The sequence below is a fragment of the Podarcis cretensis genome (assembly GCF_951804945.1).
Source record: "Podarcis cretensis genome assembly, chromosome: 8".
In the NCBI taxonomy this organism is placed as follows: domain Eukaryota; kingdom Metazoa; phylum Chordata; class Lepidosauria; order Squamata; family Lacertidae; genus Podarcis; species Podarcis cretensis.
Window position 1 is genome coordinate 31,901,138 of NC_137177.1, and position 27,974 is coordinate 31,929,111.

General features: G+C 47.6%; 2 protein-coding genes across 6 annotated transcripts in view; one reads left to right on the plus strand and one right to left on the minus strand.

Annotated features, from left to right (window-relative positions):
* DLGAP3 (DLG associated protein 3) overlaps nucleotides 1-1,470 on the minus strand; it is a 195,941-nt gene extending 194,471 nt beyond the window's left edge. For both annotated transcript variants that reach the window (XM_079985224.1, XM_079985223.1), the window contains exon 1: nucleotides 1,363-1,470. The gene's annotated coding sequence lies outside the window, so the exon portion shown is untranslated. The remainder of the gene's footprint in view (nucleotides 1-1,362) is intronic.
* On the plus strand, nucleotides 1,350-25,219 carry SMIM12 (small integral membrane protein 12). Of its 4 annotated transcripts, none has more exons than XM_079985245.1 (3): nucleotides 1,350-1,564; nucleotides 7,853-7,962; nucleotides 24,211-25,219. In XM_079985245.1, exons 1-3 carry the CDS (start codon nucleotides 1,371-1,373, stop codon nucleotides 24,504-24,506), a joined length of 600 nt encoding a protein of 199 aa, XP_079841371.1. In that variant the 5' UTR covers nucleotides 1,350-1,370; the 3' UTR covers nucleotides 24,507-25,219. The 4 variants fall into 4 exon arrangements, with proteins under 4 accessions (XP_079841371.1, XP_079841373.1, XP_079841372.1 ...); XM_079985247.1 differs by lacking the exon at nucleotides 1,350-1,564 and adding an exon at nucleotides 6,149-6,223; XM_079985246.1 differs by lacking the exons at nucleotides 1,350-1,564; nucleotides 7,853-7,962 and adding an exon at nucleotides 21,320-21,465.
* Nucleotides 25,220-27,974: the final 2,755 nt, after the last annotated feature.

A 27,974-nucleotide genomic window follows, 5' to 3' on the forward strand; every position in this document is an offset into this window, starting at 1 on the left:
CCCCCAGCAGTGTCTTACGGCTAAATTCTGCATGCTGCACAGAGCTCTCTGGGTACCCCATGTGACGGACCAAATGACAAGACAGAGAAGATTTGCTTAGCCACATTTCTTGTGCGCCCCAGAAGAGCACCTCTAAAGCCTAAGCAAAAGATCAAAAGGGAGAGGCACAATGGTTCTGGAAGCAACTTCACCTGCACATTGTACACCCACAGGCTGATCCATGCATTTGCTGGCGGTGTTTGTGACAAGTTGCCACCGCTGACAACTTTCTGTCAGGAGAAGCCATTGATCTCTTGCTGTTGTGCAAATGTACCTAGAATTATAAGTGTTGGGAAGGACCTCAAAGGCCATCTAGTTTACCCCCTGCCAGTGCAGGAAAGTCTATGGCTCTGGGGAGCATGCAGACACACCTGAGACACATTATGAAAAGCATAATTTCCAAACCCAGCTGAGTGATCTCTGTTTCACCTGGCAAAGAAAGCAGACCCACAAAAGTAAATGCATGCAGGATGGCTGGGCCACATGTTTCCCAGCACAGCTCATCCTTCCGACTTCATATATTTTCACATCTAACGGAGAGGCTTGGCCGTTCCCCCCACATCATGCAACCATTTCACAGCCTGTGACCTCTTTGTGAGGGTATTTTTTCGCTCTCAAGAAAATCACACATGGCGAGACCCATTAAACAAAAGCAACAACCCTGAATCTCACTGAGGACTAGTCTCTTGGCAGACACGAGAGAAAGCTTAGAGCATTCAGCACCAGGGAGAGGAGAGAAGAGAAGAGGGTCTGCTGGTTTTTGCTTGACAATCTCTTTCCACCTCATCCTTTTCAAGATAGGGAGAATTGGGATGCCTTTGAGAGACCTGCAAAGGCTCTTGTCTCCCCTGCTTTTATAACCCTGTGAGGTTAAGCTGAGCATCTATTGGGAAGAGGGGCAACCCCCCCTCCCGACTCCCTGTAATGTGAGAATGCAGCTGGGGTGGTGGCAGCGGATGCTCAGCCACCGCCACATGGCAGGAGTGCAAGGCGCCACCGCGATCCGTAGTGCAACGTGTGGAGAATGTGGGACTGAGGAAGCACACCCTCTCTTTCTCTCCACTCCTCTCCCTGGGTGGCTCCCCCTTCGCACCTTGGGCGCAGTGGGTGCCCGTCACTGACGCCAGATGCGCAAGGTGCCTGGCACTAACTGTTGATCAAAGCATCCACAGCTCCAAGTCCCATCCCTCCTCCACCTGGGAGGGTGCGCGCGGGGGGGGGGCTCCTTCCTGCCTGGACACAAAGCCATTCTCCCCACCCTCTCGGAGCCACTGGCACGAGAATGGATCAAAAAAGGACAAGGGGGGTGGAAAATCTCCTTACCTCGCCTGATGGGATCCAGGCTCCTGGTCAGGGTACCGCTGCTACATCCTCCTGTCTTTTTTGGTTTTTTTAAGGGGAACAGAGGGTGGAAAAAACCCTGCTCCGTGAATATGGTCTGTCCTTCTGAGAAGAAGCGGCCCTTCCACACACTCACACGAGCACCCCAGCCGGCAGGATCCAAGTTGGTCTTCGATGGACTGAGGTATGGGAAGGAAGGTGTTTTAGGGAAGAAAGCCGGGAGGGGAGGGGGGCGATTTGGAGAAGAGGAGAAGGCGTGGATGCTTCCTTCAAAGATGCTCTCTGTCTCTCTGCCTCTCCAGCCCTGCACTGCAGATCTATGGGTTAATAGTAAGAAGATGAGGCTTGAGGTTCCTTTACTTACTGAACCACAGAGAAAATGAGAGGGGGGGGGCGGTTGAGTGGGAGTGGGAGGGGACAACACGAAGATGCGGAGGTGGATTTCCCAGGAACTGGGCAGAGCGGGGGAGGAGGGGGTTTCTCTTTTTGATTGGCAGGTAGACTACACACGACTTCTCCTTGACGGAAGGCCACGATCCCGGCCTTTAATCGCTGGCAACTCACACGCGCGTGAACGCGAACACGAACGAACATACACACACACACACACTGGCCCGGCCTGGCGTGTTAATAATGCCAGCCGTGCATCTCGACACGAGCTTCGTGGAACCTGCAGCCCCCTCCCCGCCCTCTCTCCATCGCCTCAACCCCCCCTCCTCTCCGCTTTCGGAGCTCTCCTGGGCTCTGTTTTATCTTCTCTGCAATGGGAATCCGGAGCCGTTATGGCTCACAAGAGTGTGAGCAAAAAATAAAATCTTTTTCTTTTCTTTTTTTAAAAAGATCCAATGTAAGAACATCCCTTCCAACAGCCCAGCCCAGGAGCAAGAGATGTTGCGGGGGGGGGGGAGTGGAGGGGGGGGGAAGAAGAGATTTGCATTCAAGAAGCGAGGATGCGCTGCTTATTTTTAGGCACTCAGAACAAATTGCCTGCTGTTTTTCTGCTTTGTTACACAGCTACAGAAGCAGCAGGATGGGAGGATGGGGCGGGGTGGTGGTGGTGGAAGAGGCAGAGCCTCTTCGGGACGGGGTGGTGGAAGGAAGAGACGTGCTTGGAAAAAGAGGATGATCAAAGCTCACGAGGAGGAAGGGAAGTGGGAAAGCACCGCGGGTCTCGCCCAGGCAGGGCCTGGCCATTGGGGGTTGGCAAAGCGGGGAGGACTTTCCCTCGGAACTGTGGGGTGGGGTGGCGGTGGGGGCAGTTCAGAAGGAGGCCTTCCAACACGCAGCTCAGCCAAGTGAGAGTGGATTCTGGCGGGGTAAAGGCTCCAGCCACTTCCGCCAGGGGAAGCTCCTGAGCTCTGTAGCAGAGCACTTGCTTGGGCCTCAGAAGGGCCCTCAGCATCTTCTGGTAGGAGTGTGCAAGGCTCTCTGCCTTAAACCCTGGAAAGCTGCTGCCAGCCAGTGCAGACAATGCCAGTGGCATAAGGCAGTCTTCAATGTTCCTTATAAGATGAGCTTCCAGCCATGGCTCGGTGTTAGAGCGCCTGCTGTGCATGCAGAAGGGCCCAGGGTTCCATTTCGGGCAGCTGCAGGTAGGCCTGGGAAGGACCCATTCCTGAAACCCAGGGCAGCTGCTGCCAGCCAGTGTTCACCATACTGAGCCAGATGAACCAATGACTCCGTGCAAGGCGGCTTCCAGGTTCCCAGGCCCGGATTAAAGGGTATGGAGGGGCCTGAGGCTGATAGGAGCAAAGGGCCTAAGTAGCATGTGCTGCACAGATTTCCAACAGCAATAAATAAAAATAACTCCAAAAGGCACCAGACAAAACAAATCTCGAATTCACAGATGCATTCAAATCAAAGAAACAACTAGCAAGCATAAATCATGCACTGCAATCAAAACAAAACATTTCCTCCCCTTTGATTCCCTGGCTTTGGTTGTGGCAAAGGCACAAATGGTGTCATTCCTCCAAGGGGCCCCAGGAGCAGCAAGCACTTGTTTCCTACAAACCCCTGGAGTGAAGTTGCACCTGTGGAATTGTGGGGAGTTTTTAAATGGCAGGTCTTCAACCCAGTGGCTTGGAACAGGGCCCCAGGCGGAGGGATCACAATGTCGGCAGTTGCTGGTGCCGGGCTTTACTTCATTCTAGAACTGAAAGGTGAGTGAATATGCTCTGGGCACAGGACTTATCTTATTGTGAGCCCAAGTATCTGTTTTGGATGTGTGGACTCCACTCTAAAATTGTAGCTGCTATCAAGTCAGCTCTCTCTGGGAAGAACTGGGTGGCAGGAACTGCCTTCTCCTCTGGGCCTGCCTTCTCCCTCAAGTACAGTATTCCAGGAGCCAGTGGTGGACTGGGCCAGAGGCAAAAGTGGGAGGAACAACAGGTGTGGCTCTCACTTTGTACAGTAAGCCACACAAAAGACAGAGGTTTGCAGAGTCAACTCAAGACATTTTGCTGCCTGAAGCAGTGAGCCAGGCTCTCTCTCTGTCCCAGGTCAAGGTACTTAGCAGCCAAGGCCAGCCAGGTACTTTAGGCATCTGAGGCAGAACATCCAGCAAGCACCTGGTCTTCCTTCCTGGTGATGAAAAGTGCAATAATAGCAAACCTAATAACAAAACCACCTGCTGTCCTTTCAAGACACCCAAAGTCAGCCTAAGGCTGATGCCTCACATTGCCTAACAGGAGGGCCAGCCCTGGAGGTTGGTTTGAACATCTTCACACACACACCTCCCCAGCCTCCATCCAGGCAAGCAAGAGAGATTGTTGTAGCTCAACTTTCCAGCCAGACAAAAGCACTCAAGGAGGCTGGGGTGGGATGTAACTCAGAGAGAGTCCAGTGGGTCTCCTCTGACCGGCTGAGCCTGTTGTTCTTCACCTTTGCTTTAGCTGCAAGCACCTGGCAATAGCTGTGGCATTTATGCTGAACCCTACGGATGTGCCAAATTCATTTGGCTTTGGTTCAGGAGATTGCAGCACAAGAAGCAGGCCCCCTTATTCAGATTACTTCCCATGTTTTGCTTGTTTGCTTGTAAGCACCCTGCCCTATCCAGGTCAGAGGTGTGCTTACAGTGGAAGGAAGTCGACTTGTCTTGAGTCAACTCTGCAAACCTCTGTCTTTTGTGTGGCATACTGTACAAAGTGAGAGCCACACCTATTGTTCCTCCCACTTTTGCCTCTGGCCCCGTCCATCCCTGGCTCCTGGAACACTGTCCCTGAGCTAAAGGATTTTGTTGAAGCTTCTATGTAGCAGCAACTGATTGAGTTGCTCTGAATGTCGCAGAGGAATGGGACCGGCTAAAGGGTCTCTGCTTGCCATTGGCTAAGCTGCTCTGGTGCCAAAGAAGGGCGAGGCAGGCAGGTAGGCAAGAAGCAAGGGCCAAGGAAAGGAAAGCCAAGTGGCTGGCAACTGAGTTCTAGCAGGCCAGCCAGGAGGTGGTGATGCAGCCCACTCCTAAAGAAACCTGACCAGGATCTGATGGTTCTTGGCAACTACTGCCCATTTGCTAATACTTGCTTTGGCGGGGCGGGGGGGGGGAGTTGATAGTAACACAGGAAGCTGCCCTATATTGGAACAGACTATTGGCCCAGCTAGTTCAGTACACTGCCTGGTAGCATCTCTCCAGGGTTTCGGGAAGAGATTGTCTCTGGTTCTGCCTGGAAAGGCCAGGGATTGAACCTGGGATCATCTGCACACAAAGGCCATGCCCCTGTGCTTACAACCTTAGTTGGTGGCAATGCAGCTGCAAGCACTCTTGAATGATACCGGTTTTCTAGACCTTTATCTGGAGAAAAGGCGCAGGGTGTGTGTGGCTTTTGACCACGGAATCCTGCTGGATCAGCTCAAAGCACAAAGAGCTCTGCCACCCAAGCTCGGGAATGTTTTCTACAGAGGTCTCCATCACCCCATCTTTATATGCATACCTGTGCAAAATGAACACATGGCCACGTCCTCCTCTTTATTTCATTTATGAATCACTTCGTGTCAGGCATCCCCAAGTGTTTTACAATGTAACAACGTAGAAAATCAGTTGCAGATATAAAAACAAGAGAAATACAGATTTCAAAACGATTTAAAACAACAGGACATACATAAATCAAATTGATTCCAAGACAGGCAACAACTGGGATAAATATCTTAGGAGGCTTGTTGAAAGAGGAATGTCTTTGGCAGGCATCGAAAAGACCACAGAGAAGGCACCTGCTCTGTCTGATATGCAAGGGGGAGGGTGTTCCAAAGGACAAGTGCCACCACACTGAAGGCCCCATTCTGACATAATGCAGAACGGACCTCCTGATAGGACGGTATCTGCAAGCCCTTCCCTCTCCTGCAGAATACAGCAATTGGTTGGGTATGCAGCGGGTGAGGCATTCTTCTAAGCATCCTGGACATTAAAGAGGCCTTTGGAGGAAGCTGTACCAATGAGGATGCTACCTTCCTCCTGGGCCTTATTGACTACACTTTCTGTTCTAACTGCTGATGTTTTTCGAGACTAGCTTTTCCCAACAAGGTTCTCTCCAGATGTTTTGCACTACAACTCCCATCAGCCTTAGCTAGCATGACCTGGGAAAGGCCACTGTACCATTTTCTTCTGTTGTTTCTTTTAGTTTGTTTTGACATTTCTACACTGTCATCTGTTTTCTTCCTTGTGGAAGAAAAGCAGACTAGAATTATTATTGTTATTATTATTATTTTAAACACTCATAAATAAAACAAATGGTGGTTGCCTAGCAACATCATCTCAGCATGGAAGTGGCTGAGCAAGGCAACCCGTGGTTGCCAGGCGATAGGACCCTGCAGCAACACATAGCTGAGAATGGGTAGCATGCGGTGGGTTGAGGTGAGCAGAAGGACAGAGGGAGGACCCAGAACCTCCTTCCTGAAAACTGACCACCTCTTAATGACACTCGTATGGGTCCACCAGAGGGTGGCTGAACTGCCACGCCCATAATCTCTGAGCATTGGTCCTGGTGGCTGGGGCTGATGGGAGTTGGAGACCAACTAAATAAGGATATTGTAAAATTGGAAAGGGGCAACTGAAATGTTCAAGGGGATGGAAAACTCCCTTATGAGGAAAGGTTGCAGCATTTGGGACTTTTATAGTTTAGAGAAAAGGCGTTAGTTTCAGAGAGAGGAGGCAACATGATAGAAGTTCATAAAATTATGTAAGAGGTGGAGAAAGTGGATAGACGAAATATTTTCTCCCTCTCCACTAGGAATGCAGCTGAATGTTGGAAGATTCAGGGCAGACAAAAGAAAGTCCTTCTTCACACAAACTGTGGGACTTGCTCCCACAGGAGGCTGTGATAGTCACCAACTTGGATGGTTCTAAAAGAGGGTTAGACAGATTCATGAAGGAGAAGGCTATGTATGGCTACTAGCCAGTATGGCTCTTCTCTACCTCCATTGGCAGAGGCTGTATGTCTCTGAATGCTAGTTACTGAGAATCACAAGTGGGGCCTGTGCTGCTGTGCTCAGTTCCTGTTTTGGGGCTTCCTATTAAGGGCATCTCATTCGCCATGAGAACAGGAGGCTGGGCTAGATGGGCTACAGGTTCTTCTGATGTTCTCGGGAACTGAGCAAATCTCTTCATATGCTCTTAAATTCTTAACAATGTCTGAATCCAGAACTGGGCAGATCCAGAAACGGCTTTCTGCCCTCACTCCTGTTCACCCATCCATTCTGAGCACAGCCTCCCAAGACATTTTGGCACATGAGGCAGACCCCGAAATGGTGTCAGGGGAGAAGGAGTGAGGGAAGATCTACATTAGGAACAAACTGAGGGAAGAAAGATTGGTATTGGGATCTGTTTCCCTGGTGGATCCTGCCACTTGAGGCAGTCACCTCACCTTGCCCTCATGGGAGGGCTGGCCCTGCTTCTGAGGTACAGGCCTCAGAATTAGGGGGCCTGAGGCATCCTTGGCTTTCACTGCTCTTAAAGCTGCCATATTCCCAGGCCTGGTATCAACAGCAGGCAACTTTGGGCAACCGCCTGGGTCCTCATGCTGCACCAGGGCCATTCTGCACTGATACCTGCTCTGGGCAACCAGCCATGAACAGTGGTGGGCGGCCATTTAAATCTCCCATGATGCCAGAGGGAGAAAGTCATTACATCAAGCACTCCTGGGCATTGTGGGAAAGTTATATGGCAACCTGCCACTGTAGCTTGCTAGTATATGAGGAGCCTACCAGAGAGAATTCTGCTGGACACCCCTTCCAACCCAGAGCTGACCTTGTGTATTTCAACCAGGCCAGATGACTGTATTTTTACACCCTGGCAAAAGCCCATGGAGAAGTACACCTGTGGAACACTTGCCTTCCCCAGATCTCTTTAAAGATTGGAAGACGTAACTCAGTTGAAAACAGCAGCCTTAGCTGTTCTGATCTAGAGGGAGAGACCTAATGGTTTTATTCATTCAGGTATGTTGAAAACTTATGTTTGCTTGACCCTGTTGCATCACATCTGTAGGGCGAAGTCTGGATGGTTTCAGAGAGCCCATCACTTGATCACATTGCCATGCAGAGATAGCCAACATTTAGGTGCACCTAACACCCCTATCCTGACCAAGCACATGATGGGTAAGTAAATCTCCACAGATTTTCCCTTTGTCCATGTAAGGAGCAAGGCGAAACCAGAGCCACTCCCTTATTAAGGGAAGCTTGCATTCAGAAGTGCATTGCAGTTAATTTACCACTGCAGTAGGTTACATGACATTATTTGGAATTGTTAAGGTTATACTGTTACTGGTTATACTAGCAAGATGGAACTTCCATGTGCAGCAGCTTAAATTTATTTTATGATATACCGGTAAACTGTATGAAATAAACAGCTAGAGAGCTGCTGCCAGACAGTATATACAATAGCTAGATGCACCAATGGCCTGATTCTACAGGAGGCAGCTTCCTATGTCAAGTCAATTCCTGTTTAAATTTATTCACAATTAATAAATAAATAAATTAATTCTCACCTTTCCTGTCTTCCCACTTGCTTAGCACAGGGCCTGTGGCTCATTCCACCAGCAACTCTGTGGGGAATTTTGAGGAATGTTAGGCTGAGAGCAACTGCCCCAGGGGCACTTGGGGAGAGTTTGGTAGCTGAGTGTGGATTTGAACCTGCTGCCTGTGTCCTACGGCAAATGCATTACGAGAGGGGTTGGTTCTTTCAACTGATGGACTCCTCCAGATGACTTGTTCATTGAGCATTCATCCTGATATACTTGCATGAAGCATGCGGGAAGGTTTAACCCGTGAAGGCTGGCGCATTAGGGCAATTGGGGCACTGCCCCACCAACCTCAGCCTGCCCTCAGCCAATCCACACCAACCTGCCTTGTTAATTACAACAACCAGTCAAGAGAGTTCTGCTGCAGGCCAGCTTCCTCCTGCTTGGTCTCCGGGTTGCTACGTACAACTCATGAGGGCAGAGGATGGATAGAATTAGATGACTATCCCTCACATTAGCTCTGCCTACTATTGGTCTCTCTGCCTTCTGTCCTTCCAGTCCCAATGGGCATATCTGGTCTTTACTGAGTTATTATCATTTGGGTTTGTGCACATGGAGGTTATTCATTTTCCTATCTGTCAATTGTTGTCCCACACTTTCAGATGCATTTCTCCATTACTTTCCTAACTGAGAAAAGTCCACCTGCTTCTTTTTTTTAAAAAAATGGATTTGTTATGCCAGAGCCATTTAATCTACTTTAATTGTGCAAACCCAAATGGTATGTGATTGAATCCTCCCACCCCAAAATAGTGACAGTCTGGAGGTGACCCATTTTTGCATAAATGTGTTAAGAAGGGGTTAGCAAGGTGGCTATGAGGAATGCCCTCCCCCATTTTTTAAAAAACCAATCCAGAGAAATGTCACTAGTCCAAACTTTTTATTTTCCTTAAACCTCCCTGTTGTTTAGCAGGAGGCTAAGTGAAACTTGGGAGCGTTTTATGGATGTACAGACTAAACCCCACCTTTAACGATGTTACTGAAATCCTATTGGCCTTTCGGATGTTTCATCCAAGCAAGAATATCTGTATCTGCTTTAGAATTTCGCTTTAGGCAAAATTTGGCTGTTGGCTCTAATGAGCAGGACACGACATTCAAGGAATCTCACCTCCCTTTGTATTTCAAAGTGATGGCTTCATATTAGATGCGCCAGGTTAGTCAATGGAAATTAACCCGCTCTCTGTTCTGTTCCGCTGAAAGATTTGAATGGGCCTGTTGGGCCAGAGTGCCTTCTAGTGGTGGCAATAACACTCTGCTTTCCTTCTCAATGAATGGAGTTGGTTCTTTTACGTAGCTATTGTCATTCATAAGTGTTTGGAACTTCAGTGGTCACCTATATAAATACCAAAATCTGTTTTCAGGGCTGTGTTTCATCTTTAAAACAGATGAAATCATAAGAACAACAAGAGTACCTCCGATTATGTGCAGAGTGCATTTCCTCATTGGCAGCTCCATTAAACATCTTTAGGCACCACGAGAAAATGTTCCTCTTCAACCAGCCCTTGGGCTGATTAACAGTCTATGCCCTGTATAACGTATTTATTGGAGGGGGGGTTGTTGGTTTGCTTTGTTTTTATTCTTGTTTCTATTATGTTCTCTGTGGTTTATTTTGTATTTTGATGCTGTGAACTGCCCCAAGATCTTCAGATGAACAGCGGTATACAAATTTAATTAATTAATAATTGGTCATGTTGACTGACCTGATGGGAGCTGCAGTCCAATGACAGCCAGAGTACAACAGTATTCCCACCCTTGATTTAGCCCAGTGCTGTCTACTCTGACTGGCAGTGAATATCCAGGGTCTCGAGCAGAATGTCACTTGCTATTGGATCCTTTTAATTGGAGATGACAGGAGCTGAGCCAGAGACCTTCTGCATGCATAGCAAGTGCCGTGCCATTGAGCTGTGTTGTTGTTGTTTAGTTGTTTAATCGTGTCCAACTCTTCGTGACCCCATGGACCAGAGCACGCCAGGCACTCCTGTCTTCCGCTGCCTCCCGCAGTTTGGTCAAACTCATGCTGGTAGCTTTGAGAACACTGTCCAACCACCTCGTCTTCTGTCGTCCCCTTCTCCTTGTGCCCTCCATCTTTCCCAACATCAGGGTCTATTCCAGGGAGTCTTCTCTTCTCATGAGGTGGCCAAAGTATTGGAGCCTCAGCTTCACAATCTGCCCTTCCAGTGAGCACTCAGGGCTGATTTCCTTGAGCTGTGTACACAACACTATTATAGCACCTTGTATTGAATGTCCAATATAACTGGCTACCTGCTTTCCAGGTCTCTCTCTTCTCCCTCCTCATTTCTTACCAAGTCTTGGGACTGAACTGCAACTGAGCTGTGATCCTAGGGCATCACACTCACTTTCCCATTATTTGCACCAATGGACACAGGCCTTTCCATTCTTCCTTTGAGTGTCTTTGTGTCTTTGTGTGTGTGTGAGAGAAAGATTTGGGTGGGGGAAAGTCAAGAAACTCCATTTTCATGCCCACCAAACATGCTTGCCAAGTCACACACAGGTTCAGCTGCTTTCAAGAGATTTGCAGAGCATAGTCCATCAAAGCAAACGTACAAAGAGTGCTGCCTTAAACTAGATATAACCAATTCCCAAACTATGGGAAGGTATAAAACGGAAATGGCAAATATCTCCCTGGGCATGCTGCTTATAATCTAAACCAATTTTTATTTATCTGCTTGTGAGTTCCGTTTGGCAGCCCCCCCCCCCCCCCGTGATACGTGAGCAGACTCAACAGAAATGTGAATATATACATAAGAACGAACTGCAGAATATTTTTCATGGACTGCAAAGATCACTGGAGACATTATCTGCTTGCTGTTTGATTCTGCAAGGTTGCTTGATTCACTGTTCTGCATGCCAGGTACCGGCAAGTCACCACCCACTTGCAGTGAGCCCCAGTTCTGTGCAAGGCAGATGTCATAAAAGGCAGGTGGTGCAACTGGACATATGGGAAACTGACACATATAGCCATGAAGCCATTTATGCATATAGCCATTTATGATCAGAGAGTGAATGGGGCCCCTTCACCAGCCACCACCATGCAAATATTGCAGACGCCTTCCAGAAGCCCAATTTGCTTCCTCAAACTGGCTTTTGAATTCCTGCAGAATAAAGTAACTAACTGAAAGAGAGTTTATCAGGTGTGGACTTTGGCAATTAAATATGGCACCTTGTGCAAGGCCAAAATTTGGCGCTCACAAATGGATAGCCTCAATTATGGATCTTCTCTTTTCAATTTTGACCCCCCTCAGCTCAGCGCCCTCTGCGGGTGCCCACATTGCCCAAAAGCTGGCACTGGAGAGAGAGACAGATACCCCAATAGAGCAAGGAGCAGGGCAAAGGGCCCCCTGCCCTTAAACTTCTAGCTGTCACTCCTAGAGAGCAGAAGAAGTAAAATTCTTTCCAGGCATGTGCGAGACTTGCTGTTCAATTATTCCCCGTTTATTCCTTTCGACAGCGCCTGCCTCCCTTTTCAATATGCCATATAATTTGCTAATAATAATAATTACAGTGATCGCTGGCCCAGAGTGCAAAGAGGTAATCAAGTCCTTAAGCCCTGACTGTGCACTACTAAAGAAAAGGAATGCAAAAAAAAGAAAAGAAAAAAAGAGCTACTCAGCCCATTATTATTCAGCCTAGCCAATCTAGGGTTCTTTGTTCACCTCTCTATGATGCAATCCCGATGAAGGTTTCTGATATACTGGAAGACCATGGTGGAATATCCTGAGGGAAGCCCAGCAAATCTGGGTTAGATCACTTTAGCAGCTCTATGCCAGCTTAGTGCCCTCCAGATGTTTTGGGCTGCAGCACCCATCAGCCAAACCTCCAGAGGACACCAGGATAGTGGAGGAACAGCCAACATGGTGCCCTCCAGATGTTGTGGACTGCAACGCCCCCAATTCCTGACTGCTGACTATGCTGGCTGGGGCAGGTGAGAACTGTAGGTGAAAACATCTGGAGGGAACCCCCATATTGGCTACCCCTGTTCTATACCATTGCCATTACATGATGGAAGGAAGGTGGGATATCAATATGATAAACAAATCCTTGCCTCTCATTCCCCAAGGATTAAAAAATGGTGGCCCTACCAATAAGGAGTCCCTACCCTGTATTGTATCTGATTGTTCTACCAACATTTCCCAGGATGCTTTAGACCACTGTCAGATAACAAAACTCTGAGCTAGGTGTGTCATGTCTGACACAGCATGGCAAATTCCTCCTACCTACAGAACCAGGTCAGCCTTTGCCAATCTGGTGCCCTCCATGTTTTGGAGCACGGCTCCCATTAGCCACAGCCGGCAAAGCTGTGAGCTCCCAAATTATGTTTGTTTTTTCTCCTGGACTCTGCACAGAATGCATCGTATTTGGCCTGAGGGGGAACAGAAATAGAATTTGCTTTAGTTATGTGGAACAAACACCACCTGTGACTAGAGATGGGGACATTTTCAGTTTCTGTTTATCTCTGTTTCTCATTTTTCCATCTTAAGTTCAGTTCTACATCAATTTGCCATTTTTTTTTAAAAAAAGTCTTCATGAAAGAATTAACCAGCATTTTAGCTCACATTTCTCTTAATATGCACCCATCTGTATGCAATTTTGCCTAATATATTGTTATGATTCTTTTAATAATCTCTACTTTCACTGAATGGTAAAAAATCAAGCAAACTCATAAATTCAGGGCAACGGCTTGCTGTGGGTGGGTGCTGAAGAAACAAAAGGCTGGTAATGGCCTGGTTTGTTTGATAATGGTAAGCCATCTGCAAAACATCAGACCCTCTGCCCAGTAGCTTTTTGAGGTAGGTTAACCACTTGCACGATGTAAGCAACAGGAAAGAGAAAATGCCCTTTGCAGTGGGAAACAGAGAAACAGAGGCTGTCAGGGTGACGGGGGAGGAGGGGCCGGATGCGGGAAGCGGAAGGGGAGGAGTTGCTTTCTGCAGGGGCTGCTGGGAAGAAGGGGGAGTTGGGCAGAACTCCATGTGGGACTGAAGGGCAGCAGCCAGAGATACAGGGGGGTGGCATTTAGGATGCTTCTAGATCCATTGCTGCACTGCTGGGAAGAACAAGCTCCTCTTGGGATGCAACTGCCGTGAACTCTCTCTCCATAAAACTCAGGTGTAAATATAGGTAAATAAACCATATTTCATAAAGACACTAGGCTCGGTCATGCCTTATTCCAAAGGACACCAAGACCCCTGGAATCTCTCATCGCTCGACAGAGATTGGGCAGAGAGTGTAACAGTACATAATCTGCAATGCAATTTTGCCTGAAACAATGCATTTTTGTATGTTATTTTCAATAATATTTTACCCCAGTATTTAAATGTTTGGACACATTGTTGGCTGCAGAATTTTGTTACAAAATGCCGATAAGCGCCAAGTTTCGAAAAGTGGCTCTGTTTCGGTTCTGTATTGTTTTGGAAAGTGCGAATCTAGCTAGGTTTGCCCTGAAATACAAATTTAATTGAAATTCTCCCCTCTAACTTTTCATAAGAGTTTGCCGCCTGCCGATCTTCTCAGGTCAAGTGTCGTATGACAAAGCAAGGAGCATGCTGACCCCGTGTGGTGTAGTGGTTAGCATGTTGGACTAGGACCTGGGAGACCAGGGTTTGAGCCCCTCCTCAGCCAGAAAGTTTGGACCAGAATTCCCATCAGCCCTAGGCAGTCCCTGGATAGGACTGATGGGAGCTATAGTCCAAAAACCATGGATAGCCCCATCTCCAGGAAGGCTGACATGAGTATGAAGGCACACATGCCTACCTTAAGCCAGCATCACTCTCTCTTGCAAACAAGACAACATAAAGCATTGCTGTGTACCATTCTGTGACTTGCCGTTAGCGATAAAATGAAGCCTGAAAGACAGGAACAGTTTCCTTCCATTTCCAGTGCCATGTTATTAAGAGTTGTACAAGGTTCATGCATTAAAAAAGGAGGGGGAGGGAAGGTGGAATTGGGCTTAATCCCAGGAGAAAGGGGAACTTCCTGCACTGCATCCCATCTTGCCAGTGGATGGAGGGTCTCTCCCCCTCCAGAAAAGTCAGGGACTGAGTGAGATCCTTGTCTCAAATCCTGGGGATCCACTGCTGGTCAACAATGCTGAGCTAGATGGACTTATGCTATAAGGCAGCATCCAAGGTATCTCTCACTTGACCACTGTGGCTTCAGGTCTGACAAAACCAAATGCATCTTTATGTTACTCATTTCCACAAGATGGGATGATGGCTGCCTAGCACCAACGTGGACCTATGAGCTTTTATGGTGGCTAAAAGACTTATACTTTGAGCTTGGACAGATAAATGCCCACCATCCAGGGCTTTTCCCCCCAGCCGGAACATGCCAGAGCTCAGTTCCGGAACTTCTCAGGTGGGCGCCATTGCCATGATAAGAGAACGAGGGAGACGTTCATGGCGAGTCGTGGCACCTCTTTTTCTAGGAAAATAGCACTGCCACGATCCATTATGCAATGGTTTGAGGACCTCACTGTCCTGGCTACGCCCAAAGGGCTTTCATATAGGTGTCAATCTCACATGGACATCTATTTGGACATCTGAAGTGCTGATTAAACTCGTATGTTTAATTTAAGATTCACATTGTGATGGCCACAGTACTTGCAATATGAACTGATGGTGATTAGCATTATTTGATGATGATGAATACTTTTCTTATATTTTTCTTTCTCCTTCCAATTTCCTAATTTTTCTTTTCTCTTCCTCTCCATATTAATAAAACAAATAAGAAAATGGGATAGTGGAAACAATGGACTCCTTAGTATAAGATGCAGGGCTCACAGCTTCTGAGCATGTGCAAAATGCCTTCTTGGCTTCAGGTTTATGTGCTGCTAGGTCTCTCTCTGTCTCTCTCACCCCCAACACCCACCCACCCACCCACCCACCCTTTCAGGCTCTCTCCAGTCTCTGTGCAAATGGAGCAGATACGGTAACTAAGGAGGAGTCGGTTGTTACTAAGTGGGGGACCGACCGGAGATATACAGAGAGATAACTAGATCATCCATTGCTTCCATCCAAGCCCTCCTTTATCACAACTACATAAATTAGAATGAAAATTTAATTTGGGGCTTTGAAAAATTCATGCACAGTCAAAGCAGCGATGCCAATCTGCTCCAAGTTTGAATGTTTCCTTCATATTATGAAAGAGTGAATGGATCACATGTTGGGTGTTGATCCCTTGGGAGAGGATTTAAATATTAACCCCTTAGATCATTTGATCCCTGAGATTGTCAGCAGCAGCTCGTAATCCCATTCATGAAGCCTGTTCAGTTTGTGATCTGGCAAGTCAATTGCAGCCCACATCTTCTGCCCATTCAGATACTTTACCAACGCCAACAACACCAATACCCTGCTGTTGCTGTTCATGGGGCTGGAGCAATGCCCCGGAACTTCATTTCCAGGCCTGAGTTTAGCAAACTTCACCAGTACCTCAAATTTTGGGGATTGTCTGGTCTTCTACTTGTGGTACTGCTCATCTGGGGTTGCTTTGTTTCAGCCTGTGCTTCACCTAATACTGTTGGACTCCAGCTCCCATTATCCACAGCCAGTATGCCCAGGGATGATGGGATTTGTAGTCCACAAACATCTGGAGGATTACAGGCTCTCCATTCTTGCTTTATTTGCTTTTAGTGGTGTCATTTTGGCAACTCTAACATAATTTGCTGTTGGAGTGGGGAAAGAAGGATGTATATCTATGGACTAATTGCTAAAAGAATATGACATTTGTTTTATAGGAACACAGGAAGCTGCTGTATACAGAGTTAGATCATTGGTGCATCTACCCAAGTTCAAGGTTTGGGTACTAACATATGCAGGCCCTATGCAGCTCAGAACTAGGTTACTTGAGAGACTGCAACGTAGAGGTGACCATGGTCTTTGGGACTTTAAGCATGGTTTGCTTAAAGTCCCCAAAATATTAGAAGCCCACTCCACAGTTTTCAGTGTGGCTGCCCCGTTCTGTGCAACAGCAACCCTCCTGAGATACACCATAGGCACTCACTCTCTGGAAACAACCAAAGACATGTTTGTTTCAACAAGTTTTTCCAGCTGGATGAAAAGGTTTCTGATTTAGGTGTGATTTTCCCCCAAAAAACTATCTATAGCTGTTTTTAATGGCATGTTTGCAAATTGCCTTCAGACATATGTAAAAGGTGATTCATTAAGTAACAACAACAGCAACTCAGTACTTGATGGCAATGCATCTCCAGGTTTTCCAACAGGGAATGGAGATGCTGGGGTTCAAACCTGGGGATCTTTCTGCATGCTGAGTGTGTGCCCTACCATTGGGCTCAGCTCTTCCTATCTAGATCAGGCCTGTCTAGGCTAAGTGGCATGCAGAGCAGATGCTCTGGTCTACAGTGAGCTATAGCCCTTCCTAAACCTTGGAGCCAATATTAGGCTGGAGTGCTGCTGATCTCTTTGCAGAACCTGCTGTCAATTTACATTCCTTTATGTTCTACTCATCTATTTCCAACTTACCCAGCAAAGAAAGGCACTCAAGACTCGTGTTTTCCTAGCAGGCTTTTAGTTGCTGATTGTCGTTATGATTTTTGATAGGCTCCTGGTGCTGCTGTCTTCTTATTCCATTACTGCTGCTATTTATTTCTGTACAGTGGATGCTCGGGTTGTGAACGTGAGCTGTACGCTTCTGCGCAAAGCACGATTTAGTGTTTCTGTGCATGCGCGACTGCCAAAACCCGGAAGTAACCTGTTCCGGTACTTCTGGGTTTCGGCGGGTCCGTAACCCAAAAAAAAACGCAACCTGAAGCGTTTGTAACCAGAGGTGTGACTGTATTTTATTCATTTCTGTTGCATTACATGGAGTTTGTTAGCCACTTTGAATGTTTCCTATAGACAAGCGGCTTGCTGAAGCCATTGAAATAAACAGGCTCCTTGTAAACTGTCCCTTCTCTAACAGCAAACTAGAGTGGCTGAGTGTGCCGAACAGTTAGTAAGCAAAACAAGGCCACCCAAATTAAGGGGGTGGTAGCTTGGTCATGCTGGCCACATGACCCGGAAGCTGTACGCCAGCTCCCTCAGCCAATAAAGCGAGATGAGTGCTGCAACCCCAGAGTCAGTCATGACTGGACCTAATGGCCAGGGGTCCCTCTACCTTTTTTAATACAAAGACTGGAAATTTAAACAAAAACATGAGACTTCCCCAAACAGCTTGACAAGTATTTCTGAACCTGCAAGGTGTCAAACTGTGATGTATTAGTAGAGAAAATAAAATAAAATGGATGGGGTGGTTCGCTGCCTCTGATGTAGACCATGACGAGCCAAGTGGACCAATGGCTATAGAGAACGAGTCTTAACCAAGAGGCAGAGCCTCTGCCTTGTATGCAGAAGATCCTAGGTTCAGTCCCTGGCATCTTTAGGTAGGGCTGGGAGAGACTCCCTGCCTGAAACCCTGGAGAGCCACTGCCAGTCAGTGTGGACACTTCAGAGCTAGAATGCAAGATCTGACGTAGTATTAGGCAGCCTCCTCCGTTCTTGTGATTTCATAGTTGAACTGCAGCTGCAGAAAGACAGTTAAAGGGAAGATATGAGCTTTGACTTTAGAAGTTTCCTTGATAGTTTCTTCCTTTCTTTTTCTTTCCAAGATTCAATTAATTGGAGCCCCCAGAGCAGAGATTTCTCCCTCCCCGCACCTCCTTTCCTAGAAGGGTCACATGGAGTACAGCTGCCCAGGGGAGGAAGGGGTGGGGGTGCCCACAAGTGCCCCCTCCCTTGCAGGGGAAGCTGCTGCAGAGGAGCTGACAAGGCTGTCAGGGAGGCAAGCCCCCTTGGGATCTCCCCCACTCCCAATTTCCCTGCCTCTGTGCCCCTAATTGGCTAATTAGTGCTTGCTTTGTTTTGAGCTGGTGCTTTCGGATGAGAGGCTGGGGACTCTCAGGGAAAGAGACAGATTGTCACACTGCCCTCCCACACGTTTGATCCGTCGCCTGGCCCTGCTGTGCAGAGCGCAGCAGCCGAGGAGTGTGGGGCAAATGACAGCAGGGCCCAAGCCTCTTCTGCACAAGCAGCAGAATAGTGTGGGGCAGTGGAGAGGTGGGACTGTAGAGTCCTGAGGGGATGGAACAAACTGCGCCGCTTCAGGGTTCCTGACAGGGCCTGAAGTTCCTGCATGCTCCTCCATGCTACTCAAAGCTCCCCGCAAGTAGAAAATTAGTGTGCCAGGGACATAGCTGGGTTGGATCCTATTTCCCTGAGGTGCTAGCTTTTTTTACTTGCACTTTGGGTTTTTTTTTGAGGGGGGTGGGGGTGGGGAAGAGGCATTTCAAAATAGAAACCCCCACTTACTGTGTGGAGCAGTATATATAGTTCATCCCATCAACTCAATAATTCCTCCAGCTCATTCTGCCCCATGTGTAGACAGAGCTTCAGACAGCTATCCAGGGCACTGACTGAGGTGATAATTCTTCCTCAGGAAGAACTCTGAGGTGACAGGTTGTCTGAATGCTTTGACACGGTGTGGCACTAATGTGTCACGATGTAAACCCTTTGCGCCTCCTGAACAGGGACAGCTGATAAAATACGGCTCAGGAGTCTAGTCAGGCAAAACCACACACTAACCAAATTCACCGACAAAGAGCATCTGGAAAGACTATTTTAAGAGCACAATATAACACAAAGAGGTGTGGGGCCCTACCAGTGCCACCCACAGAACCCCCTTTTTTGTTTTAACAGTGAGCTTGCTGGAAACCACAAGAGGGGAGAATGTGCTTGAGCTCAGGTCTTGTTTGTGCGTTTCCCACAGGGGCATCTGGTGGGTCACTATGAGAACAGGATGCTGGACTACATGTGCCATTGGCTTTGTTCCTGCAGGAAGTTCCTATGTCCCTTTTATTGTGCATTAACAATGATTTGTTCTCGTGATGCTATCAGAGGGGTCACACATGATTGCGCTTTCAGTATTATTTGCACCTGTGAATGTTTGGGGGCAGTCGCACTGCTTCAGTGCATATCCCATTAACTTCCGGCTGGAATTTTGCAACTTTTCATACCACAAAAGTTCTGGTTTATTTTTGTCCCGCTTTTGTTGTATTACAGCCCCTCTGGTGTTAGCATAGAGGAAATGTTGCAGGACAAACAAAAGCTATTTGATACCTGTCTGCTCAGAAGAAAACCCCATTAAAAGCTAGTGTCGTGGTTAGAGTTCAAAAGCAGGGCAGTGGAAACCCAGATTCCCATTCAATCATTAACCTCACTGGACGGCAGGGCCACCAGCAGTGAGGGCAAGTGCACTGTGGCAGAGACGCAAGAGCAGGGCTGGGTGGGACGGATCTGCTACCCAAGGCAAATGGCTTCACCTCGCCTTGTGGGATGCCCCTGCTGGATAATACATATACAGTACACTGTGGACTTGATGCAACACAGCTTGCCCAGCAAAATGCACTCCCCCCTGGGGATTCGTCTGACCCTCCCAAGCAAATTGAGGGTGGCTGGGGTGGGGGGAGCATGAAGGGAAATCCCATTGCACTGGCTTCTGCTAGTGCAATGATTTACTTGAATACAGCCCCAATACATTTAATGCACACGGCTTCCCCCAAGGAATCCTTAAAACTTAAGTTTACCCCTCAGAGAGCTACTGTCCCTGGCACCCTTAACAAACTACAGTTCCCAGGATCCTTTAAAGAAGCCATGTGTTTTAAATGTGTGGTGCGTACACAGCAGCTGAACCTACCTCACAGGGTAGTTGTGAAGAAGAATGTTGAGGGAGGAGAACCTTTGTTTCACTGGATGAAAGCTGTAAATATAAGAATGACAGGCTTTGGAATAGAGACGTAGAGGATTGCAGCCTTCGGCAGCCTTAGCCCATTAACCATAGTTTTCATCAATCAAACCTGCCTAAGGTTGTGTTTGATTGAAAGAATAAGAGGGTGTCTGCCATCCACTAATTTACAAACAAAAGAAAAAGAAATAACATTTTTTAAAACACAAAAATAAAACATCTGCTGTCCTAGCAAAGGGGGCGCTTTTAGATCAAAATATTTAACCATCAACCAGTCTCACAGATACATTCATTCTACTTTGCAACGTTCCTTAAAATAAACAGGGAAATCAAACTGCACATTGGTTAGTGAAAAGCCTTCCATAACCTGTAGTCCGATTTTTTGTACTACAACTCCCATCAGGCTCTGTAAACACAGCCAATAGGCATTATAGTAACGGTAGTCCGAAAGGTCTGGCGATCAGTACGATAAGGAAGGCTCCACAACCCGATGCACGTTTTACCGGGGAGTCAGCGGGGCTTACTCCTGAATAGACACGTATGGGATTGCACTCTGATGTTGCGATCCTATGCACGCTTCCCAAGGCTAAGTCCCACAGGATTCCTAGGGGCTTAAAGCTGAGTAAATAATTGCAGCCTCACTACCAAAATAAAGAAAGAAGTTTATTTGCAAATTTATACAGATGTAATTGGTGAAAACCCTGTGATCAATAGACTTCACTCACAACCTTATCCATTTCACTACTTTCTCCCCCCCTTTTTATAGTAAATAAGACATATACATTACTCAGTTAAACAAACAAACCTCCAGGCGGTTTATATAAAATCTAAAATATTCATAATAAAATGCCGATAAAACCAACACTTTCGAAACGAAACTCAGTGGGATTTTATCTTCCAGCAGGCATGTATCCGATTGCATTAAAACGTCCCGTTAGAAATATTGGATATCATCTGAATTATGGAAACAATTCATTAAGGTGGTGGTACGTTTGCACTGCGAGGCTGTGCGATAGGGAAATGACTTAATAGCGGCGCCGCGGGGAAGAGGTTCCGAGGCTCAGCCAGCTCCGCCCGGCGGAGCCCCGGTTCCAGCGGCCGTTTCGGGCTCAGCTCCGCTTCCTCTCCGGCCGGCCTGGCCTCCTCCTCCTTCTCAAGGGCCGCCAATGAGCGCCGGCGGGAGGAGAAGCTCGGCGGCCAATGGAGCTGCGGCAGGAAGCGAGCGCCAGGGCCGGGGAAGGAGGCGGCGGCCAGGCAGGGCGCACGGCGGTGGCGCGCCGGATCAAGTCCAAGCAGGGCGGGAGGACGGCCTGGCTCGGTGCTGGCGGAGGTGAGTCGGGGGTCGGGGAGCGGCGTGGGGAGCAGGAGGGGAAAGCAGCCGGCGCCCTCTGTGCGCGCTCGCGTTGGTGCCAGATGGACACCAAGGCTTAGGGTCCCCGGCCGGGTGGTTCCGGGGTGCGCAGGGTGGGGGACCTGAGTGTGCTGAAGCCCAAGGAGGTTTTGTCTGCCGACGCTGGTAACCCCAGATCGCAGAGGCCGCTCCCATGGCATCGCTGTGGCCCAGTAACTATGGGAAATAGTTGGGCCTTAGGAGTTTGGCGAGACTCGAGTCGGTGGGGTCGGTGGGTGTCTCGGAGGTGAGGTGTGTGCAGGGCCGGATTTAGGTTTGATGAGGCCCTAAGCTACTGAAGGTAATAGGGCCCTTTATATGTCCAGCTGTCCTTTGTCAACAACAAATTGCCGCTGTTTTTTGTGTTGAATATGCTATGTGGTAATTTAGGGACCTAATAGGTATCTAAAGCCATTTGCACATAACAAAATATATTATCAAAGTACTGCAATTTAGGGAGCAGGCTATCAGGCGGGTTCCATTACTTACATCATAGGAGCCTACACAACACAAAACACTGTTGCTGTATGTAGGTTTTATTTTATTTGCTTTTTATCTTATATTTTGGAAATGTACATCCAGGTTTTTTCCCCTTTAATTTTTTGGGGGCCAAGAGAGTGGGGTCCTAAGCTATAGCTTGTTTATATGTAAATCTGGTACTGGGTATGTGTGTAGGGGAGGTGGATTCAGATGGCACTGAAACATTTTGGAAGTGAGCAAGAAGCTCCTCGGCTGACCTTGCCAAGTGCTTTCTCCTCCCCTGCAGGGACAACGTACAGGGTTGGGGTTCCTCTCCTCCCCGCTTCCCACCCAGAAGTCCTGGTGTGGATGAGGTTGGACTGGGAACCCCTCACTCCAGAAGTGTGGCCACCTTAATCTGGCAACCCTGAGAGATCATTAGATGGAAGAATTATTTTAACTGTAGCTGCTTTCTTATAGAATATTAAAACTGTTCTAGAATGCCCTTTGCTTTTTGTATTGGGTGCCTCCTTGGGGAGGAAGGGCACGATATGAATTCAGTAAATAAAGAACCCCACAAGTGCATTTGAAGTGCTATGATGCCACTTCTTAAATAAGAAAGTTATGGCTTCACCCAAAGAACTCTGGGAATTGTAAGGAGTTGTTAGGAGATCTCACCCCCCCATTCCCCCCACATAGCTGCAATTCCTAAAGTTCCCTTTGAAGAGGGATTGACTCTGGAAATTGTAGGTCTTTGAGGGGAATAGGGGGTCTTCTGGCAACTCTTAAAAAGGTAAAAGGTAAAGGTACCCCTGCCCGTACAGGCCAGTCTTGACAGACTCTGGGGTTGTGCGCCCATCTCACTCAAGAGGCTGGGGGCCAGCGCTGTCCGGAGACACTTTCGATCGGCAAGCCCTAGGCGCTGAGGCTTTTACCCACAGCGCCACCCGCGTCCCCTGGCAACTCTTAGCACTCTTCAAACTACAGCTCCCATGATTCATTGCAGGGAGCCATGACTGTTTAAAGTGTATCATAGTGCTTTAAATGTATAGTGTGAATGTGGCCCCAGAGTTATTTGGAAGGAAAGGCCTTCTACTGAAACAGTGAGCCTTGACTCAAGTTAAGGGGAAGAATCCTGATAAGCCTTAGTAGGACAGAGTTTGCTACCCTAATGTAAACTCGTGGAAATCAATTCAACTCTGTCCCACAAAACTGTAGAGTGCTTAAATTTTTGGTGGTAAATATTTTACTCCTAAACAGTAAATTTCTTTGGTTAAGTAGGCATGTTGTTGCCACTTTCTAGGGGAATCCTAAACTGGCAGAGTTGAGAACCAGTGTAAGCTACCAAAAGATCTAATCAAGCGTGTGTGTGTGTGTGTGTGTGTGTGTTTGATTGATACTTGAGGATTAACATATCTGAATGTGTGAACAGCCTTCTTGAGAAGAGGTGGGGTTGGCCAGCCCAGAAGGAGGGCAGGAAGATGCATTGAACAGCTTCTGTATGTTTGCGAATTACGAGTTATGCTGGAGATGGTAATTCTGCTCTAGATAAATAAATTCATTTTTATTTCCAGCTCTGTGCAAACTGCGAGGCCAGGGTGGGTGACAGCACTTCAAACAGCAATCCAGTAAAAACAACAAGAGAGTCTTGTGGCATCTTAAAGGCTTAATTGTATTATCAGTCTCAATTATCTGAGTGCCAGATACCCATACAGGCAAATGGCACCATCCACATGCAAGAGGGAGGGACTAGGCTGTCTTTGGGGGACCCAAAAGTTTTCAGAAGAACAAAAAAAAGGGGAAAAACCATGGGGAACGCCCCCCCCAAGTATCCTAGTGAAGGCTGAACACGCTCAGTGGGCATGGAATGCTGACTGACCATTGAGGGTGGAAAACTGTAAAGGAGTGGGGATAGAATATCCTGGAAGAAGGTGTAGCTCTCCACAGTGCAACCTTTTGTTGCAGGTTCATTTGTAGAGTTATTTTTTTTAAAGAGCAATCAGGCTGTCCTTGTTTGTACTACTCCTCCAGAATCCAGCTCTGACCATAAAAATACCCATTGATCTATGAAAATGGCTGCTCAGCCCCTGCTATTAAAAGCCAGCACCAGGAGCACCACCAAAAAGTATTCGTAGAGATTGCTTAAGTTGCCATTCCTTTTACGTCTCAGAAGACAGGATCTGGATAAGAACGCTTAACTCACATGCTCTCCTTTCACGTCTGCAGGACCCGCAGGAGCCATGTGGCCAGTTCTGTGGGCAACAGTGCGGGCCTACGCCCCTTACGTCACCTTCCCTGTGGCCTTTGTGGTTGGGGCGGTGGGCTACCACCTCGAGTGGTTCATCCGTGGCCAGCCACCCCCTCAGCCACCTGAGGATGAGAAGAGCATCTCGGAGAGGCGCGAAGACCGCAAGCTTCAGGAGAGTGCAGGAAAGGACCTCACCCAGGTGGTCAGCCTCAAGGACAAGCTGGAATTTGCTCCCAAAGCTGTGCTCAACCGGAACCGTCCTGAGAAGAACTAGCAGAGCTGTCCTGTTTGACGGGTGGGGCTTTTGATTGGTTCCATGCGGTCTTGATTGTTAGTTTCCTGGTTTTGTCATTTTTTGAGCCCACCGAACCCAGCCAATGACTTCTCCGCCAATCTCGCCAGCTTCATCCTACTTTTGCTTCCATTGGAGGATTGCTAAAGCCACTGAGACCCATTGGAGGTGGAGGGCAGACTTTGTGACTCTGCACTTCTTGCCCTTGGCAGCAGAATGACCAATTCTCCTTGGAGGTTATCGGCCAAGAGATGGAACTACCCCTGCAGTCTTTGGCGAAGGTTCAGCCAGGACAAGGCAGGATCCCCTTTCTCTTGCCATATGCTGGCAAAGACAGGATTTCACTTTAAAAGAGCACCTCTGAAATATGGTACCACCATCCCCTCAAGTAGGGGAGATCCCTTGCTTTGGTGGCCTTGGAGACCACTACCACCTTGCCCCAATTCTTGGTTTAGGATGAGTGACCTTAAAGATTGTTCAAGACTTCTGGGTGCTAGAGGAGCAGTAACTGCCACATGTCATGGCAACTGAGCTTCTCCACACTGCTGCTACTTGAGCAAAGATACATCTCTTTTTCCGAGCAATTTCCATGTGCAGGATTTGGGGAGGTGTGTTTTTGTGTGCGTGTCTGCTGACTTCTTGGACATGGGCCTGCTGTTGAAACTGAAAAATAATAAAAAATAGTTTGAAAAATATCAGGTCTTTTCATTTCCTGTAGGTAGCTGACCATTGGCTGTGTTGGTTAAGGTTGATGGGAACTGCAGTCCTACTGCATCTGGAGGGTCAGAGTCAAAGTAAAAAGAGCAATGTTAGGCATGTGTGGGATTGATGGGAAGAGAAGAAGGGAAGAGGGATAGTGTGGAGGTGGATAAGCTGTGGCCCTTTAGGTCACTCTCAGCCAACATAGCTTGTAAAATGTGGAGGGCTACAGGCTCCATCCCTGGAGTGAAGCAAGGCAACTTGGGCTTTAGAAACTGGTCTGTTGCTCAAACAACTCTGTTTTATTTTAAAATCCCTTTACTTCAGTGACACTTGCCTCCACATTGCCGTGCGTAGGGCCCTAGCCTCAATATTTTATGTTCTGCATTCATAAGTTATAATGCACATGAAGCTTGCAACATTGATTGTGTTTTAATTAGTTTGTGGAAGAGTGGAGTTCTTCTGAGGGCTGTTGTGTGTTAATTAATTTAATTAACAAATGTGATTTAATTATGTTTTAAGAACACAAGGAGAGCCTTGCTGGATCAGGCCAGTGGCCCATCTAAGGCAGCATTCTGTTCTCCAGATGCCCCTAGCCTAGGAAGCCAACAAGCAACAATGCTCCCCCCTCCTTTGTTTTCCAGCAACTGGTATTCAGAAGCATTCTGATAGCCTCGTCTTCCACAGGTGTGCCCAGTCCTCTTTTAAAGCCATCTAAGTTGGTGGCCATTGCTGCTTCTTGTACAAGTGAATTCCAGCTATGTGACGCCTTATGAAGAATGACTTTCTTTAGCCTGCTCTTCTCTCTTCTTTCTAGAATGCTCAGAGCAGTTTGCAAGGAGCTCTCGGTGATCTCTGATTCAGTGTTTGCTGAGGTCCACACAGTTTAGCTACAGCCCTGCAGACTTGTTCACACATGGCATATAAGTGATCTGAAGAGCAAAGTAGAAGGCAGCCTCTAATGCAGACTCCCTCAAACTCAGCCCTCCAGATGTTTTGAGACTACAGTTCCCATCATCCCTGACCACTAGTTCTGCTAGGTAGGGATCATGGGAGTTGTAGGCCAAAAACATCTGGAGGGCTGAGTTTGAGGAAGCCTGCTTTAATGCTTTGATCTCCAGCAGCTCGGCTCTTGCAGAGTTTGTCTTCACACACGGAGGAACTTGTGCATCTAGTTCTCCTTTGATGTAGTGGCAGCTTTGCAAATAAGGATGGCAAACTCCATAGCCTGTTGGCCCACACAGCCCTGTATTAATCTATAATCAGAACTGAATGGATATTTACAAGCCTGGTTCTCGGGGTGGCACTTGCACAACATATCTTAAATGACAAATAAACCGTACTGTGGTACCTCTGGATGCGAACGGGATCCGTTCCGGAGCCCTGTTCGCATCCTGAGTAGAACATAAGACACGACTGCGCGTGCGTGGGTCATGTTTCGCCACTTCCGCGCATGCGTGTGACGTCATTTTGAGCGTCTGCACATGCGTGAGCAGCGAAACCTGGAAGTAATGCGCTCTGTTACTTCTAGGTTGCCGCGGAGCGTAACTTGAAAACGCTCAACCTGAAGCACATTTAACCCGAGGTATGACTTTTCTTTGGAAAACCCACAAAAAAACTTTTCCAGGTGTTTAGGAGTGTGAAACTTTTCTCCAGCCCCAAGGGCCACATTTCATTCTAGACAACCTTCCAAGGGCCACATGCAAAAGTGAGTAGCTTTGGCTAGCAGCAAGGGCAGCACCTGTTAATTTACACTAACATCCTCTATTCTCCAGCCTGTCAAGGAAGAAGCACTATCAGAGTTCAGGGTTATACACTCTAGCCTGGAGTGTATAACATTGGGCTGGGGGGCGGTGTATGCCCTGGGAAGGGTCCCAACAATCATATAGAAAGGCCTGGAGGGTCATATTTGACCTCCACCCTCATGCTTGGAAGTTTCCCATCCCTGTTTTAAAAGAACTAAGCAAGGACAGACAAATTCTGCACAACCATTGATTAAAAAAACAACAACTAGCAGAAAGCTCAGTGAGTTCAAAGGATCTGTTGTGTGTTAAGAGAAAAGGTAGAATTGACTGCAACTTTGGCCTCAGGGCTTCCCTGTCACCTCCTTTCTTCTACCCTAGGCTGTGTTTTTCTTTCCTGCTTCATAGAGATAAATCTGTTGCCTCCATATCGCAGCATCCCTCCTGCCAGCCTGCTTGCTCAGCTTACTTGGTTGCTGATGACAGATCCATTTCCTCAGGCCGTGCTCCAGGGTCAGAGGGCACCTTATTTCCTGCAGATGGGGGAAAGGCTTGAGCAGCCATGGCTTTATGATTAGCAGATTACGGCCTGTCACTCCTTCAGGGTGTAAGACGTGCTGTCCTTTGCACTGCCTTACACATAGGGGACTTGTGTAAACAAGAATTGCTGAGTGCTTTAAGCAATTGCTGGCGAGATTTAGGAGTCCCCAGAGGAAGGGAGAGACTCAAAGACACTTGTTGATGTTAAAAATTAGATTGTTAATGGAGTTGGAGTTATTTTTCTGGAGTGACTCTTCCATTGGTGTCTGGATTTCCTGTGTCCATGCAATTATTTTTTGCCAAGTTTTGCTAAGCGTTTGCAAGAATGAGCGTTTTTTGCTCTCTTTGGCTACTTGCTCCATATTGCTTGGTGTCGGCTAGTTGCCCCTTCACACACCCAATTTCTGAATTTCCCTATGCATTTGCACGCTCTGCTCAACATCTGTCTTCTAAATCTGCTTACTCTGGA